This window comes from Aethina tumida, chromosome 3 (genome assembly GCF_024364675.1).
Source record: "Aethina tumida isolate Nest 87 chromosome 3, icAetTumi1.1, whole genome shotgun sequence".
NCBI classification, from domain to species: Eukaryota; Metazoa; Arthropoda; class Insecta; order Coleoptera; family Nitidulidae; genus Aethina; species Aethina tumida.
In genome coordinates this window covers 25648108-25666739 of record NC_065437.1, presented here as the reverse complement: position 1 = coordinate 25666739, position 18632 = coordinate 25648108, and the positions used below count along the sequence as shown (strand labels likewise).

General features: G+C 29.1%; 1 protein-coding gene across 2 annotated transcripts in view; it reads right to left on the bottom strand.

Moving 5' to 3' along the window:
• Nucleotides 1-7324: 7324 nt before the first annotated feature.
• Nucleotides 7325-18632, bottom strand: part of LOC109594399 (FMRFamide receptor-like) — a 111308-nt gene continuing 100000 nt past the window's right edge. For both annotated transcript variants that reach the window (XM_049964925.1, XM_049964924.1), the window contains 3 exons: nucleotides 16013-16933; nucleotides 11056-11461; nucleotides 7325-8205 (listed from right to left, as the gene is read on the bottom strand). In XM_049964925.1, coding sequence (XP_049820882.1) covers nucleotides 8057-8205; nucleotides 11056-11461; nucleotides 16013-16789 — 1332 coding nt within the window. In that variant the 5' untranslated portion in view covers nucleotides 16790-16933 and the 3' untranslated portion in view covers nucleotides 7325-8056. The remainder of the gene's footprint in view (nucleotides 8206-11055; nucleotides 11462-16012; nucleotides 16934-18632) is intronic.

The window sequence follows — 18632 nt, the reverse complement described above, 5'->3', positions numbered from 1 at the left end:
CAAGATAATGTAGGCTGAGATGTGCAAATCGTCAGAATAAATAAATTAATTAATTACAACCTAAATATTAATTTTAAAGGGTTGATTAAACTTTTTAATTTATTCACCCCTCAAGTACGTAATGGCAACATAAAATGAAGTTAAGAGTGTAACAGCTTTTATTTTTATTCGAGACAATGAGTACAATGCAGTCATTTTTGTTTACGTTATGTTTTTAAATTAAAACATCTTAAAATGCTTTTTTAAGGGTTTAATGATTTACATTAATTAAAATATTTTTTTAGGCGAAAGTAATTTTTTGTATATAAATTGTTCGCATATTACCTTATTTTTAAACTAAATGATTATTTATTAAAATTAAAATTGTAATAGTAGAAGTCTAATAAAAAATAAATTGAACTATACTCCATTCGAACTAGGTACAGAGTAACATATCATAATAAATTTAATTAGGTGATTAAATGAAGAATATGGCCGCAGGTAACTGAATGGTAACAGTTCGGAAGGGTTGGCTAGTGTTGATACCTACTACATACATAAATTTTGATAGTATTAAGTCATACAGAGTATCGTGTCATTCAGGTTGCATATTTATTTACATTTAATTATTTTTTATTTAAAATTACGGTAAATAATACCAATTATAATGTTTATTTTTTGGTTAAACTATTGAGTTCAAAGAAATATTTTTTTTTAAATTATTTGGATATCTTAAAATGCTTTTAAAGTTTTAATAGAATATTAAATAAAATCAATTTTTTAGACAAATAATTAATAAATATTTGTATAGGTTATGTTATATCAATAATTAAAATATGATATGATGAATATTTAAAATGATGTGATTGTAAGTACTTTAAATTAAGGGATACATTGAATTATATTCCAGTCAAAGTATACTCCCAGACAAAAGTTTGGAACCCTAAAATTGACTTGTTTATTATTCGAATAGTTAAAAAACAATGAATACTTTTATATATTAATATATAGAGAGCTTATTTTAATATTATTTTTTATAATTATTGTTTATTTGATATTTTAAACAATTGTATCCTAGGGTTTCCAAATTTTTGTCTAAGAGTGTAGGTACGGAGTAATATAAACAAATTAATTAAAATTACGGCAAATAATACCAATTATAATGTTTATTTTTATACTAAATTATTAATTTATTTTTTTTTTAATATAATATTTGACAAAATATATTATTTGGATATTTTTAGAGTTAAATACTTCATTCGCTTTTGTGAATACACCATAGTTATAACCGTATATATTTTTTAACTTATATTTAATCATATTTAATTGTTGTGATTACATAAATATGATTTTGTTTGTATCCATCCTTTAAATTAGAACTCTAACTTTTCATTAATAAATTTCTAGCAAAGCTTCTAGCAAAAATAAAATGAAATCTAAAAGAACTGGAACGAAAATTGTGTAATTCCAACTCGCATTTTTTAAAAGTTAAATTAGCCAAGAACTGTGTTCATACTCGGAACTAATATTAACTCTTCAGAGATCTTGTGATTGGATTAACCTTAACTAAGAACTAAACTTCAACGTGTAATCGCGTCTTGCGAGATTATGCTGTTTATTTCTATCCAGCTGCGAATATTCAATATCTCTTTGATCTTAAGTAAATTATGTGATATGATCTTTTGTCTATTAAATTCCGTTTTCAACATAAATACATAAATCCAATTTATGAAATATTTCGTCTTCCTGGATGTCATTTAAACAAATTTAGTAAACTTTATGTGAAACTTCAATGGAACCAAATAAATGACATTTCTTTGCCAAATGTTATCTATGCATTCTAAGTGGCCCGAGGAAAATCCATCCGTACTGCTAATAATCCCCAAATTCCAAGTAACGCCTCAAGGCAATTTATTCACGGGGGACCTTCGTCAAAACAAACTCAGGGTTTTTCTGAAAAGATTAAATTTGAATTTAATTTGGAAATATGTGGGTTTATGGGTTGCACAAAAAACGGACTCTGGTATTGATTGCCACGAGTAGATTTTTCTCAGATTAGTGCTGTATTTAACAACAATGTCGGTAATAATCCAGCCGTGGCCCAAATTAAAACTGGAACTTTTGGCACAAATAATACAGACTAATAACTTACTTCGCATCCCCCTCATATAAGTTGAATAGGGGTTAATGAAAGTGTAGAATTATCGTTTGTTTTCTATTTAATCTATTCTTGACATTTGCTGCTACTAGAAACTCGTGCCGAAGATGAATGTTGAACACTTTACTTAAGAGCTCTGTAGAAGTTTCAGATTTATCGTTGTTCAAGTTACTGGAATTGCATGCAATAACGAAAACGTATCTGGGGGATTTGCCGTTATAACTAAAAACTACACCACCTAATGGAATTGTCTCGCAACTAAAAAAAAAATACACAAAGATGGTAATAAACGAATTAACATCTGCACAAAACTTGAAGAACCTCATATTCAACGGTTTAGGGTGGCGCTACGACGGCGAAAGGTAAATTAAATTTTTCCGAAAATTTATTACCTGCAAAATACGCAAGGAACAAAACATGATAAATAAAGAAGATTAGCCTCGTTCAGCTGCATTCGGAACAGCACGCCATTTTAATAATGCGATCTCACACTGCGAAATAAACCTGACAAATTATCGAGCTTTTCACTTTCATAAATCCGCGAAAATGCAATACCGGCAAAAAATAAACGTTTTTTATAGACACATGTGAAAATCGCACGTATGGAGTACACCGTGGGAGTTTCCTCTTCATATTGGGATATGTGAATTATTGGAGGATTATGAATATCCCGACTTTATTTAGTTTAGCGTCTTTCAATTTGGATGTGAATAAAATTGAGATTGGAAAATTGAATATGCAATGAGGTATGTGGGTTTTACATTGTGGAACTCAAATATGTGGCTTGCAAACGATAACAATACATACATTTATTATTAATATAGAAATTAAAATGTCCATTTATTTCTACTCTTTATGTACGTACATATAGAGAAATAAATTGTAGTAAAAATTTAATAATATAAATTAAAAAAAACTGGAGTCGAAGCTTTTTTTGGAATGTTTGAACATTGTCTGAATAGGTTCAGGAAAACTAGCTTTAAATCACTCATGCAATGACCAATAAGTGATTAAGAGAAGAGAGAAGGCTTCTTACAAAGAAAAGTGTTTTATATAGAATCCAGGGAATGGAAGAGCTTATCTTTATCTACTTCTCAGAGACATCACTGTGAAGACTAAAATCCAAGTTTTTTGTGGGGTGATCTCTAATTGTAAAACCTTAAGAAGCTCCAAAATCCTGCTTTTCAGCAGGATATGCCCGTCTATATATTGCTAATATTACTTTCAAGTCTTCTCAGCATTTAGCAGGTATAAATTTGTTGTCATTGCCAGTAATTTTAAGGACTTTTTGTCGATTGACTGATGTGGTACAACATAGACAAGATAGTTCATACTCCCTTCACATACACACTACCAAACTTATATGGAATCACTTATGGTATTCACAAGAAAGAATTGTTTTTCATGAAAAAAAAAAAAAAAAAAAAAAAATTAGTCATCAATAAAATGCGAATATTTTTTTGATAAAAATATGTAAATGCGTGGTAAGATTATTTCCTAACAGTGTCAATTTGACTGTTCCCATATATAACAGCAGTGAAGTGAACTTACTTACTTTCGCAAGTTTTATTTAAAATGCCTTATCTGGAGTTATCAGAGTGCTCTGCCAGACAAAGGCATGTCGTAGAGGGACATTGTACAAACGGTACAGGTCACTCAGGGAGTAGTTTTGAAAATCTATTCAATGTTCCTGGAGTTGGGAACCCTAAAAAATAGTCCCAGAAGAAGTCGTAGAAAAGCCACCATAAAAGGTCTGGACCGTTTTTTAGCTAACATAGCAAAAAGAAATCTCCCAACATTCCATCCCGAGCTTCAAAGGCAATTTGTGCAAGTTACAGGTTTTAGTCTTTCGGTCGAAACTGTTAGGAAAAGACTGCGCTCGAGAATTATTTAGCAGAAGACAGCAGAAGTGTTTGGAGCACGAAAAATGGAGAACTGAAGATTGGCGAAATATATTAATTTCGGATGAGACCAGAATTGCCTTTAATGAGTCGATCAGAGGACGCGTGCTTGATTTCCATTAAACAATCACTAACTGGTCAAAGGTATGTGGATTTAGTGCTACAACCTGCAGTAAGCCCTGAAGAGGTGCTTTCGGGAATTTTTTTCTATTTGTGTAGGATAATGTCCCTTCAGATAACAGCAGAGTTGCCAAAAATTGTTTGGAAGTAGAGGATGTGACCGAATTAGAGAGGCCTTTTGTTCACCGGATCTTAATCCCATTGAGCACTTATGGGATAACGTTAAAAGAAGAATTAGAGCTGATCAAAATATCCTTGGCAACTCGGAACAACTTATACCGGCAGCTTTAGAAAAATGGGAAAATGTTCTCCAAGAAGACATTAATTCGTACTTGCATTGCTGCTAGGGATGGCAACACTGATTATTAGATTAGCAATAATTTTATACTTAAAATCTAATTTACCGTAAAATTTATTTCATAAGAAATTGACATTATTGTTATTTGCTCTATTTAAAAATTGTTTAAATGATTTTGTGGTAAATTTGGTTTGGATAAACACCTTTTTGTTTTGAATATATTTTTTTCCCAATGATATACCGTTACTCCTTATTAATTTCTCGTAGGTGATTCCATATAAGTTGTGTCTACTTCGTCAAGTAACATATTAAGTATCATAGAATGAGATACCTTAACCAAGACACAGTTTGTAGATCATCATTGAGATTCTACTTATTATATAAAAAATTGTTACTGATTAATATATTAAATATTTTTGTCAGAATTTTTATCATTTACTACTTTTTACTTTTTTTCACCACTTGATGTATGATTATCAAAATCAATACTTACCTGAAGACAGTAAGAAAATGGGAAGGAGGACAATTAAATTTGAAATAAAATGTAGACATAAAACATACTTTATTTTTTAATATTAAGTATAAAGAAAAAATGTCAGATAGACACAGACGTGCAAAACTAAAATGCACTTAAATATTTACAATAAAAAAGGTTGAGAATATTGTTTCACAAGTGTCGAAGCTACAATTTAGTTGATTTTGCAATTTTGTTTTTGGATATTCATAACCTTTTTTTCTTAGACTACACAAAAATAATTTTGCTATATACAAAATAGTTGGTACAGTTAGTGTACCTCACATCGATACCACGTATTTATTTTATGTTTTTGGTATTTTAACTTACAGTTAGATTATTATATACAGTGTGTGTCGACATATACTTGATATACCAAAATAGTCTTTTATGCTTGTCAAAGATAGCGTTTATATTTCCCCAAAATTTGAGAACATTTCCAGTGTTAAACCGAAACAATAAAAAGTAGGTATTTCTTTCAGCAGCTAAAATAACTTGTACATGTTTTTGCATAGAACTTTACCTTTTTATTGTTATCGTTTTAATTTATCAGCGACATTTTTCACAAATGCATGAAATATCAAGGTAATCAAGCTGATTTATAACTTGACAAAAGACAAATTACCAAAGATTTAGTGTAACAACCAGATCCAGAGGTCTTATACACGTCTTAAATACCTTACAGCTAAAAGATAAGTTTTGATTTATTTTTTTATATTACAAGACGCAGTCGAGTGGATACCCTGTGAAAAATTGTGTGATGATGTACAGTATACGTTATTGAAGAAAATTATGGTTTCGTGCTGGGTACAGTAAAACATTTTTCCAATCCTGTCAAGAAATTTGCTTTATTCCACCATTAAAAATAAAAAACGGAGTAAACTCTTTTGCAACAACTAATACATGTAGAAGTATTAAACATTTCTATTATTGATCCACGTTTATTTGTTAAATATTACATTATAGCTTCCTCTATTTTAAGATGGATTAACTCCAAAAAGTTTCAATAATTCTCCCTGAATTTCTTGACAGAATCACAAACTAAAATTAGATCTACTAATTATTCAATAAATAAATATAACTAACTAGCAATGATTCATCAACAGTGGTTGTGACTAGAAGGGAAATTGCCCGAAGTAATGAACTTGGTCCATAAATTATATACAAAAATCTTTAAATTTAAGACTACTTACACAATAAATCAGCTCATTCTACTTTTCTATATTTACAAAAGTACTACAATATCACACTTATTATTATATCTAAATGCTCGTGTGGATTGATTTCAAATAATAATTGTTGTTCGTGAGTTACACTCAATTTGCATTAATTTGATTAATTCCCACACTGATTTTGTATAATTTGTAACATGATAAATAATCACCAGAACGTGATAACCTGATAGATGCCATTGTTATGAAACGAGAAAGTTTTCAGGTTACATACATAATGTGCATGCCATTAGTTTGAGAAAACTAGAACGGTCGAGTGTAAATAAATTTTCGTTTAGTAGTCATTAATAATAAATTATTGTGATGCTAATTCATTTAAAGCAATTAGAAAACCTTCAAAATTATAACTCAATTCGTTCACTTCATTTTCATTTTAATAATCCTTACCATTGTCGAGGGAGTGGTGTTTACAAAATGTGGAAAATTTAATTTAAATCCCTATCATTGTTGGCTTTGTGGAAATCTTTGTTCCGACAAAAGTTCATGAAAATTAAGGGTTTCTATAAATAAACATTCGAAAGTAAAAGCACGACAACTGGTACGTGCAAGTTTAGGGTTGAGTAAAAAAATCAACTATTTTTTTTAACTTTCGACACTGAAAAATTGGTTCCTAGACACCTTTAAAAAATGCTCTCAAAGATAAGCTATTAATTTTAATAGGAAGGTCCTCCCTCATCTCAGTTTACAATTTCTTCCTCAGTCCCATATGTCGTTATAACTTGGTGGTACAGAAAATTTCTATTGTCACTTTTTGTAGAAAATTGAACGCTCTATAAGAAAGGTCTCCTGTGATTATTTGATTACTCTGACTATTTAGAAGATATGCGCATTCGAATCTCAATGTGTATTGAATAAAAATATATTGTTATAAAAATCGACTTTTATTACATTAGAATATATTGCTCGAAAAAAACTAGAACGACAAGTTATGAAGTCCAGAACTACCAACATTTGAAACTAAATTCTTAAAGTTTTATTTCAAATAAACCCGTTGAAAAATATTAAATCATAATACTAAATTGTGATAAGAGCAACATTATGAAAGGAAAACATGTTTAAAAAAATATAATGTAATATAAGTTCAGTTTGTGAATTTTGTATTTTCGTCAAGAGTTCTCTGTTCAATAGTTTGATATTTTACTAACAATTTTGAGCCTTTTGTCGCTAGTAATGATGTTCAAATTAAAACAATAGAACGTATGTCTCTTGTTAGAGAATAAAATGAAATGGTTGACAACCATTTAAAAGCAATTTTATCTTGGCATTTCAACGAAACTTTAACACCTCAAAAACTTTTTATTGAAACATCTGCTGAGCATATGAGGCTTCACCGAACCTGTTAAGCAAACTTATAAATTAATCCAGGACAGAATGGAAATAAAATAAAATGCTAAAAAATAAAAAAATACTATAATATTGTTTTTTTTTTGTGATAGGTTGAATTGAAACGTAGACCTGAAAAGACCAAATTTTAACCTTAACAGACGAATTTAAAATTTAATTCAATCATACACTTCGAATGTCGTAGCGAGAACACCAACATGAAACCGGTGTACCCTCGATCTCAGATACAAAGACCTCTAATTACGTCGTTCCGAAAAGTAAACGCAACAAGACCATCCCCGAACTGCAAAACTTCATATCGTTGTCATTTATACCCGGGTCTCGCATACCGAACCGGCATTTCCTTAATGAACCGACCTTCAACCGCAGGGAGCCGCTCTAGTTTCCTCAAAAGTGGATAATTAAACCGCGACGATACAGGCGTCGCACTTTCGGTATGTTACCTCGACGCCAGAAGGATATCGGTTCCGTTTAGTCGACGACGGCGAAAGTGCCGCACGTTCTGCGCTGTCAGTCGGCGCTCGGTATCGACGTCTGCGTCGTGTACGTGCTGATCTCCTTGCCGGCTCTGGCGGCCGGATAGTAGACGCACGGGCCGGGACTAGAGGCGCGACATCTGGAATTCCTATTCTCTCTGCCCGATCCGTTCATGCGGCTGCCTGGAAATTAATTTACACCATGTCAAGTTAATCGATTTGAAAAAATTGCTCTATTTATTTTTTAAGCGTTGAACGATTTATTTTTTTATTAAACTGAATTTTGGCTTGTAGACTTGAATGTACATAAATTGACGTATTTGCTGTTGTCAAAGTTTGAAGAATTCATTTTTTGTTATATTTATATTTCAGTCTTGATTTATTTTTTATTTATTGTGTATTTTATGTGAAGTGAATATAAATTGCTTTGTGCTTATATATTTCATTTAAGAAATATTCAATTTGATATCGTTGAAAAGTGGGGAATGGTTTTTTATATTTAGGACCTTTATTCCTTAAGATATTAAAATTTTGACATTTAATTTATTAAATTATTATTAAATTTTAAATTAATTTAAAAGTGGTGGATGCGCCATTTAAAAGTGTAGGATTCCAAATTAATTACATTCGTAATTTGTTTAAATTTTAATTTACAGGTAACATTTAATATTTTATATTTTAATTCAGTTCATACAAATAATTAATATATTTTAATATCCGATGCTTGAATATTCATTTATTTATTAAATGTAATTTGTTTAAAAGTGGCGAATGCGTCAATTTTCAGCAATTATGTAAATTACTTTTTCAATTAAATCATTTAACATTTTTAAATAGCATTTATAAATAAATCAAATCAAAATTTGATCTAGCAACAATTAAAGTTACTGGTACCAAATAAATATTTTATGGGCAACGAAATATACAGAATATCTATTTAAAAATTGATAATAATGGATCTCAAAACTTTCTCAAAACCATTTTTATGATATATAGACTTTAATCTATATGTCTTTATAATAAACTTTCAAAATGCATCTCAATAATTTCTAATTCCCTTCAAACGTTTTGAAATGTTTGACGTGGAATAGCTCATCATTCTTGAGCAACTTATTGTAGGAGATAGAATAAGACTGAGTTTTATAAACTACATATTTTGTGATCTAGAAGGCTATTATGTATTTTAGTAATACATACCAAATTTAAACACAATCAGATAAAAATATTTAGATTTTCTTCATTAATGGACGTGTTCCAACTATACCTAAATTTTGACCACTAAATTTAGAAACAATCCTTACTAATTTTTAAAACAAACACTCATTACATTACATACATTTAATCCATATCACCAGTTAGAAAATAAGAAAATATTTTAAAATAAACACAGTTAAAGAGTATAAGGAACACCTAAATATTTTTAAATTATTGCAATAAAACAAAAAAACTAATGTGAAAATATTATGAATTAATAAAAACAAGCGTTTTTTATTAATTAAATAAAAAACCTATTGTAAAATGATGTTACAATCCCATCAAAAATTAAACTTCTAACACCCACCAAATATCCAAAAATTTATTATTTTGTTATTTATAATACTTATGCCATATTTCTTTTTTATTATAAACTAATCTGCTTATAACACTCACAGAAGTGTCCACACAAATTTGATTAATGTAATAATACAATATATAAATAGTAAAATAGTATTTTTTTCATTAAAAATGTGTTATACAGTGGTTGTAATATATAAGTTAAATTATTTTTGAAGTGAAAACTTTTTTAGCTGCCTTTGGCACTTTTTGGTAGGGGAATATCTTATGGGTTCGCGTCACCGACATGCTCGTTCATCAACTGTTCAAAGTTTGTTTAGAAACCAGTGAATCGTGTTGATAGTGACGCACGCGCAGTGTGCTGGGCGCCTTAGACACTCTTTGGATGGATGAAATCTCATGTATTCGCGTCACCGACATGCTTATAGCAGTATACCTGTATCTATACAGCTGACGTATAGTGCTTGTATCTTATAAGTGAAATTGAATGGATTTAATGAAAAGTTCAATGTGTATATACTGCGCATTGTTGAAATAGTGTGTTTGTTTGATTATTATTTGAATGGCTATGTCCAATGATCGAAAACTCAATTCCATTTTTACGCAATACTTAGATGAATCAAACATTTTCATTTATTACTTTAGTTACTATGAGCCTATTGTGTCTCTTTAGAACAAAATGAAATAATTGAAAGAACAAAAAGTGCATTGAAATTTAAGTAAATACAAATACTATCCATAAATAATCTGATTGTATATTAACACACTATAGGCGGGCAGCAAAATAGTCCAAACTAAGTTGTTGAATGATAACAAAAAATAAGAGATAATTTTTCCAGTTCCGTATGTAAACCAATAGAGTAAAATTATTTCACCCCGCTTTTGGAGAAAGTACATTCAAAAAGGTAAAAATTACCCGACTAGCTAACAATCAACAGTTTTCGAGACGGGTATTTTTACCCGACCCGCTTATAGTGTGTTAATAAAAATTGTATTTATATTTTATCATTATTTTGTACAGCCCATAATATATTTGAATAATAAAAAAACACATAAACATGCATATAATTGTTGCTCGGAGATGTGATAACCAGATTGATGTTGATAATTTTATTTCAAACATTATGAAATTTCAAATTTTAATACTAAAAGTTTTTACTTCTATCGGCAGCCAATTTTAATTTTTTTGAGAGGCAAAACGGCGAAAAAAATAAAAGATAAGTTGGACAAATATTTTAGGACTAATGCTCTTTCAGATTTCACTGTGAAAAATAGATCAATAGATGTGAAAACCAGATTGATGTTGATAAATTTAATTCAATCATTATGTTTGAAGTTTTCACTTCTATCGGCAGTCTCTATAACTGCCAATTTTAATTTAATTTATGTTGAACGTGCCCTAAAAGTGTATACAACCATGTTAAATGTCTAGATTTAAAAAGATTAAAATTTTAAAGCTATTTATTTATAATAACTAACCTGATAATCCATTTCTACTAATACTTGTGTTCTGTCTGTGAAGCCGTAGACTTTGCCGGTCGCCGTTGGATATGAAACTGTCGTCGTGAGTGTCCGGGGAATCCCTGCCGCTGCCGAACAGCGGATTGTTGCAGAACAACACCAGGAACAGCCTCTTGAACTTCTCGCCGAAAATAACATAGATGATGAAGTTGACGCTGGAATTGATGGTGACCAACAGGTTGCTGGTTTGTATCATGATCGACAGGTCTATGTTTATGTTGAAGGTGTCGATGATGTTAATGACCAGCGGTAGGAGGTTGCACAAGAAGAAAACCACCACGACACACAACAGCATCGTTGCCAGCCCTATTTCCCGTTTCTGCAGTCTCGAGAGGCGCTGTCTTTCTTTGTTCGCCTTCAAAACCTGAAATAAAATTTTTAATTAACTTTATGATATTATTATTGCTTATTAACTCAGGTACTCAGGACAGGTTAATTAAAGTTCGGTTGGAAAAATGTATAATTATGTAGTGTTTAATGAATTATAAAATACGTTAAGACAATTTCCGTTTCCGAATTTTTAAATTAATATTCAGTAAATTGATATTATGGATTCATTGAAAGAATTTCGAAGCATATATAGAATTACTGTTTAAATATGTAAAGAGTGGTTACCCTAATTATAGTTTGTGTGTACTTTGCGAAAACATGTAAATAGTTACGACCCTCATATTTTGTGGCAAGGGCCATTAACTGAGCTATTGATGTTATTAATGGTTATTGGTCTGACCTCAATGACATTATACACATCTTGTAAGCGACAATATAATGTACAAAAGCTGAACCTTTGTTTCGGGAATTATTTTACGTAAAAAAGGGGCAAATCTTAATATCTATATAGCTGTCCTCTTTCGGAATGTATTTGTCATTGAAGGCAAAGTAAAATATTTTAAGAAATGAGGTGGTGAAAGCAATTAGGATGAAATAATGAAAATCATTTGTGAGTGATTTTGGGGGTGGTGTGAATGAAGTGTTCTTAAAGCTCAAGGAATATAAAGTGGCTGACACAATTAGCCAATAATTGACCTTCGTTTTGGAAGTCAGGCGATCGATTTCTGTGAATATAAAAACTAAATTCGACAGCTGGTGCGAACAGAATGCGATATCCACATGTGTCCTTAATATTAGCAGACATTGACAATAGAAAATCTCATTAAATTTCAAATTAACTATTAGGAATTTTCCATATTATAAAAGGCAAATTGGTTGTTATACAAAGAGGAAGCAATAACAACAACAACATTTACCACAGCAAATTGTTCAATATTAGGAGACATGTTACAATTAACAACCGATTGTCGTGTGATTAGATGTGGGCTTATGGGATGTAATTCGCAAGTAATGACATATTTAACGTCAACGTTTACGTATGCAATTCTAGGAGTGTCATAAATATAGATGCAAACCGCCGAAATAAATTAAATATCTGTCAGTGAGAAGTTTTAAACTCGTACAAGACTCACTAAAATAATACGTTCCGTTATTAAATTTTTATAAAATTTACCCCAAAACACGGAAGATGTTAAAAAATGCGGATTTGACTACTTTTGTTATCAAGGTTTCATAACGTGGGTTTATGAGAAACGAGATTTCATTTGGTGAAATGAAAATAATCTTATGGTAATATATTTGAGACAATATTTTTGCATTACGCTTAACGATCGTATTTTTGTTGAAAGCGAGTTTTATACAGAATAATTTTATTATATTAGTATATTGAAATTACATTTTTGACTACAGCCTTAATATTAATATTATTTTTTTGACCAATTTATTTTAATTTCAATTAAAATAAAAAAAATAATTTTTTCATGTTTAATTAGATTTTTTTATCATTATTTGAATTCTTTAAAGTTGTATTATTGTATTACAATTATATTTTTGAAATTTTTTAGTTTTTATATTTTTTTTGCAATATTATTCATTCAATTATATATTTATTGTGGTAATTGAATAATATATTAACGATTAAAATAAAAATATATTATTAATTTCATCACATACAACAAATTTTGAATTTTATACAGCCAAACATATTACGGAATAATTTAAATAAAATTTCTGCTAGTCAGGTTATAAGCAGGATATGTGTGTGTTTTTTTTTTAATTATGGTAATTGAACAAAATTTTAATACAATAAATTGTAACCTTTATTCAGTTAAAACTGGCAGGTTACATCATCCTATTTTCAATTGCTAGTGAAGGATAAAATGTATGATATGTTGTGTATGACAATGAATTTGATAAATATTTAATTATACAACAAACTAAATACACATGAATAATATTTATAACCATAAAATTGTGTTAAATGTTTTGTTAGAAAATTATTAAAAATAGTAATAAAATTGATAAACACATTTAACTTACATTATTATTTTCTTTGAAGCAAGGAATACTGTTGCTTATTAATAATTACAATATTTAGTATATTTACTATATATTTGTAGCTAATAATAATAATTGTAAATGAATTATATGTTGAATTTATTTCGTTTATATAAATTCAATTTACTTTTTTAAATTAATTAACTTATTTTGAAACATTCAATTATTTATTTAATTAGAGTAATGGAACAAGTATTAATAATATTTAATCATAACACAAATAAATCATAAATTATATCCCACACAATAAATTTTAACCTTTATGCAGAAAAACATATAATGGAATGGATTTAAATAAAATTCTGGATGGACAGGTTACAAGCAGGAAAAAATATTTTATATTTTTTATCCCATTGTAGTATTGTTAATGCAGAATAAAATAAATTACATAGTGTTACAAGTGACAATGAATTTAATTAATATTCAGTTATATTACATATTAAATATAATTTTTTTATAAAAATATAAGAATTACAATTTATGAAATTAATTGATTAAAAATAAAAATTCATTCATTTCCATGAAGCATTTATTTATTATTGTAGATCGATGAGAAATATTCTATATTTTTTATATCATTGTGGTATTGCCGTTGAAGAATACAATAAATGACATATTATATGTGAAAATAAATTTAATTAATATGCAGTTATACAATATATCGAATACAATTTAAATTTGTAAATTGAGAAAATATTTTTCAGAATTTTTTTTAAACTAACTTGTTATAGTAATATACAGTATTACAAATGATGAAAATAGTCATAAAATTAACAAATAATAAACGATTTAAAAAAATTACAGTGAAGCATATATTTATTATTGTAGATCGATTATATATTTTTAAAACAAAACATAATAATAATTCGACTGCGAATATATTCTAAATAGTTAGAGTAATCGATTAACCACAAAAGACCTTTTCTATAGAGCGTTTAATTTCCTACAATTATATGTTGTACATTTTATATTTATTTAATAAGTTTGAAATTGAAATTTTGATAAGAAATTTTTGTTAAATTCTTCAAACTTTGACTTCCGATATCTTCTAAAAGGTAAGAGTTATGAAAAAATTGTAAGATACTTTTTTTAAAGAGCGTTCAATTTCCTGCAAGAAATGTAAATAGAAATTTTCAGTTCGATTAAGTAATGACGAGACATATGGAACTGAAGAAAAAATGGATAATTGAAACGAGAATGTCCTTCCTATTAAAATTAAGAACTTATCTTTGGAGAGCAATTTCGGAAGTCGATTTTTTGGCCCACCCTATTATACATATGTATTTATTTTAATTGATTAGCAATATAAATAACACAAAAAGTACTAATAATTCCAGATAAATTATTTGCATGAAACTATTGTAACAATATAAATTCAATTTACTTTTTAAATTATTTATTTTGAAGCAGCCAATCATATTTTTAAAAAATATAATTTAATAATATTCAACTGAAGTAATAATAATGTATATTGTAATTTTACTATGTCCAATACGAAGTGATTTAAATAACATTATGGATAAACAGGTTACTGTATGTGAAATATTTTATAATTTTTATCATATTCTGGCATTGACGTTGGAGAATAAAATAAATGACACACAAAAATTAATTGAAATTCACAAATATGATAAATTTTTTATATAATTTATGAACTCGTCAATTTTATTGTTAGAAAATTGAAACAATATTATAAATAATAAAAACAATTAACAAATATATTAATATGTAATACTAATAATAATATATTATATTATAAATTTTATCATATACAATAAATTATAACCTTTATGAAGCAAAACATATTTCAGAATTATTTAAATATTTTATAATATTTAATCGTATTTTCGCATTGTTATTGCACTATAAAATAAATCACAATGTATGACAATGAATACAACACACTAAATATAATTTAAATTTATGAATTTGTCACATATTTTTCAGAATTTAATATATGAACTTATCAAATTATTAACGAAATTAATTTAATATAAATTCAATTTACGTTTTAGATTACATATATTACTTTGCATAGTCAATTTTTTTAATTATGGTAATGCACACAAATATTAATAATATTCAGTTAAAATAATAATATTCATAGACATATTCTAAGTAAGAGAAATATATATTAATATTATATTTAATGCTGTTGTAACATTATCATTGCTGAATAATATTAATGACACTATATTGTTTGTGAATGAATTTTATATTAATTGAAATATACTGTTTCAAGAAATTAATGTACCACCTATAATTTTGTAGATAAATTTTTCTATTTAAGTAAATAGTACATTGTTTGTATAATTTTGAAACTCCCTAGTATATGACATTTAAAAAGTGTGTAAACGTTTTAACAAGGTGTTTAGTTTATATGTATATAAATTTGGCAAATATTTTTCAGAATTTATTATATTAACTAGCCAATTGTGCTGTTAGAAAGTATTATAAATAATAAAATCAATAAGTTAAAATCAGTACTAAAATAACCATACATATTTAACTTAATCTAACAACCCACCTGTCTATAAATACAAGCGTTGAGAACAGCAAGGGAGATGAAAGGCAGCAAATACAGGAAAATCAGATAGAGCCAATGTATATAAATCCTCATGTACAGCTCATTGTTCCTGAGCTCCGAAGGTCTGGGACAGTAAACCGTGACGTTGAGTCTCTCATACGTGTCCGTTTTGACGCTGCTCTCGAACAGTCTCGGCAAATTGTACAGAATCGAGAAAATGATTATGCCAATAACGTACACCCTTGCCCTCCCGTACGTGCATAAAGAGCGGGCCTTCAGCGGATGACACACCGCCACGAACCGTTCCAGAGAAACGGTCAGCGTTAAATACACCGAAGCGGTCTGTGCCATCATTCCCAGGGGATAGACCACGGCCGCGATGTGCGGATACACGCTGTAATAGTAGGTGAACAGCAGTCCGCTGTAAGGATATATGCCGGGCAGCCCGAACAACAGGATGCTGGTGATGATCAGCACCGTGTCGATGCGTGCCAGTCCGATCAACAGGTAATTGATGCTGGACCGCATTTGCGGTCGCGACAGAATAATCATCGATATGATGTTGCCCAAGATGCCCAACAGACCGGTCAAATTGAGGAGGATGCCGTTCGTGATGAACCTGTAGAACTGTATGTGGGGTGGGTCTTCCCGCAAGCATGACTCGTCTTCGTCTGTGGCGTTGCTGTTGTTCATCAGCGAAGACACGATCGGTCCCATCGTGGAATATAGGGTGTTATTGTCGAGCATCATGTTGGCTACGGTGATTGCGGTCACCATTGTCGACTAGCTTAACCGTTTTGCGTTTTAATTTTGAACTTTTTTCGAGAGAACTGCCACGACACGCATAATTTTAGTTTAAACACTCGGGGCTGGGGACGGTTCTCTTGACGCATATTTACTGGCTTTGGTTTTTCTCATGACCTGTAAAAAAAAACAATTACTTTAGTAAATTTATTACTATTATTATTTGTAATCAATATATACATTTTTGTATTAATTTTTTCATATGTATATTTTTAATTAAATATTTTATATGTGGATATTTTTTATGGATACTAAAATTATTAAATTTATTTATAAAATTTATATTTCAACCATTTTAACCATAATAATAATAAATAAAAATTATCTGTTTATTTGATATAATATTGTAAGACATATAGTTATTATAAGACATAAAGTTACTATAAAATTCTGATGGAATATAAAACAGTGATGGAAGTATAAATAATAATGACTTCAGTCTTTTATTTTAAAACATTTTATATTATATTCATAAAAGTTATAACTATTACACTTATCAATGTGACAATTTTTTTGACTCAAAAGAGTCGTATGTCAAGTTATCCCAATTTTTGATATTTTTTGACATTAACGATTAATATAAAGTGATATAATTAAATACAATCAAAATATAAAATCAGAGTGTGATAAAAGGGAATGGCCGATGATTTATGTGGACTTAAACATGGTAAGTTCCTCCATTGAATAGCAAATATATCCCAAGTACTCTTATGAGCCTGGATAAGATGGACAGATGGCTTTAGATATGTGAAGAAATTGTAAAAAGAAAACTGGATGCTCAATTATAATGTAAAATCATACAATAGAGAAGATAAGGAATGATAAAAAAGAATGGTGGATGATTTGTGTGGACATAAAGCTGATAAGCTTCTCCATTGACATCTCCAAGTGACTATCCCAAATAATATTGCTTCTTGTGCGCCTGGATAACATGGACTGATGGTTTTAGATATGTGAAGAAATTGTAAAAGAAAAACTGGATGCCCAATCAAAATATAAAATCCTAAAATGGAGAAGATAAAGTGAGATAAAAGGGAACGGTGGATTCTTTGTGTGGACATAAAGCTGATAAGCTTCTCCATTGACATCTCCAAGTGACTATCCCAAATAATATTGCTTCTTGTGCGCCTGGATAACATGGACTGATGGTTTTAGATATGTGAAGAAATTGTAAAAGAAAAACTGGATGCCCAATCAAAATATAAAATGGAGAAGATGAAGTGTGATAAAAGGGAATGGTGTATTCTTTGTGTGGATTTAAACATGGCATCTTATGCGCCTGAATAAGATGGACAGATGGATTTAAATCTTTGAAGAAATTGTAAAAGGAAAAACTGAATGCTCAATCACAATGTGAAATCGTAAAATGGAGACGATAAAGAGTGATAAAAGGGAATGGTGAATAATTCGTGTGGACTTAAACATGGGAAACCTCTCTATTGGATAGTAAGTGGCTATGCTAAATAATTTTGCTTCCACGCTACTTATGAAAAATGGAATACCAAATCAAAATGTGAAATAGGAAGATGGAGAAGATGGACAAGTGTGATAAACATGAATAAATGATAATGAAAATGTTCATACATACATACACAATACAAATATATAAAATCAAATCAGACAAAAGACAACAAATACAGTTTTACACAACTCAAAATACAACAAAAATCCGACGATACCATAATACTCTTTGCCTACATTTGAAAAAGGCTGACCTACATTTTGTTTTTGATAATCCTCTTGTTTAAGTGGTAATCTTATAAAGTTGATTAGTTTAATGTGTACTTTTGTGTGAATTTTGTTATATTTCATTGTG